The following is a 1,320-nucleotide window of genomic DNA, read 5'->3' as shown; positions in this document are numbered from 1 at the left end:
AACATTGACATAACTAACAAAGAATACATGTTGTGCTGCCATACGAACACAGTGGGGACCACAGCCGTGGGGTCCACATCAATGTTCTCTACAAAACCGAACTGTGTGCATGTGGACTGCTTATTTGGGGTGCTTTTAGGAATTTGTTTTTGGTGTCAGGAGGGATCCTGAGTTGTGTGTTGAAACTAAATAGTGTCCTTAACCATGTCCTCTAAGAATTCTGCAACTTTTGGGGTTTCAGGAGGTCAAAACGGAATGAGTGGGGGGATGGATATGAGTTTTCCTATGGCTGTAATTCCCTTTGATGAACTGAACTACCTTGAATGGTCTAGGGGAATTAAACTCTACATTACTACTAGGGGGAAGATAGGATATATCAATGGAAAAGTGAAGGAACATAAGACTGGAAGTGTTGAATATGACAGGTGGAACCAAGAAAATAGTATGGCGATGTCAAGGCTTTTGGTTTCCATGCTACCACAAGTAAGGAAAACATTCATATGGGCTGAAACAGCTTCTGAAATATGGGAACAAGCGAAATCTACCAATTTGGAGCAGAGACATTATGCCAAGATATATCAACTGCAAGCTGAATCCTCCACTTGCAAGAAGGGGAGAGAATTCTCTCAGTGTACTACTCAAATCTGACATCAATATGGAAGGAACTGAATCGTTACCAAAATGTGAATTGGAAGTGTGATAAAGATGCAAGGGCTTACAAGTCACTTGTTTCCCAGCAACGAGTATTTGCTTTTTTTTTGGGGCTGAATCCTACATATGAGTCTATTAGGGTACAGATCTTGAGAAGTAAAGACTTGCCTTCAATTTAGGAAGTTTATGCCATAGTTCAATCTGAAGAGATCAAAAGATGTGTGATGAATTGTGTAGAGGGGGAATCAATTGCTCTAGCTGTCTGAGGAGGTACAAATTCAAATGTCAGAGGCTCTTCTAAGAAGGATGATTCACAAAAGAGAGTGGATGACAAAGACAAACATTGGTGCAGTCACTGTCAAAAGACCAAGCACACTAGAGACACATGTTTGGACCTCCTTGGGAAGCCTAAATGGGTTCAAGAATTGAGTAAGAAATCAGCATTTGATCAGAGTAAGAAGCCAACCCAACAGAATCAGAAGAAATATAACTCAGCAAATGTGCCATCTCAAGAGACAGTCCCATGGTACTTCAGGAGCAGGCCCCTAGTTCTAACCCCAATGAAGAGATTATCAACTCCTTTCGTGATCATTTGAAATTATATGGTAGGACACTTCGCTAGATGGACTCTGACCCTACTTCTTCTACCTCCTTTGCATCTACATCAGG

General features: G+C 41.2%; 1 protein-coding gene across 1 annotated transcript; it reads left to right on the top strand.

Annotated features, from left to right (window-relative positions):
• The first annotated feature begins 204 nt into the window (after positions 1-204).
• Positions 205-648, top strand: LOC148862099 (uncharacterized). The gene has a single exon (XM_088985086.1). It carries the CDS (start codon positions 205-207, stop codon positions 646-648), a length of 444 nt encoding a protein of 147 aa, XP_088841212.1.
• The last annotated feature ends 672 nt before the right edge of the window (positions 649-1,320 follow it).

Source organism: Nelumbo lutea, chromosome 4, assembly GCF_056320005.1.
Source record: "Nelumbo lutea isolate HS-2025 chromosome 4, American lotus-T2T, whole genome shotgun sequence".
Classification (NCBI taxonomy): Eukaryota; Viridiplantae; Streptophyta; class Magnoliopsida; order Proteales; family Nelumbonaceae; genus Nelumbo; species Nelumbo lutea.
Note: the sequence above shows the minus strand (reverse complement) of the source record. Positions and strands in the feature narration are given on the sequence as shown.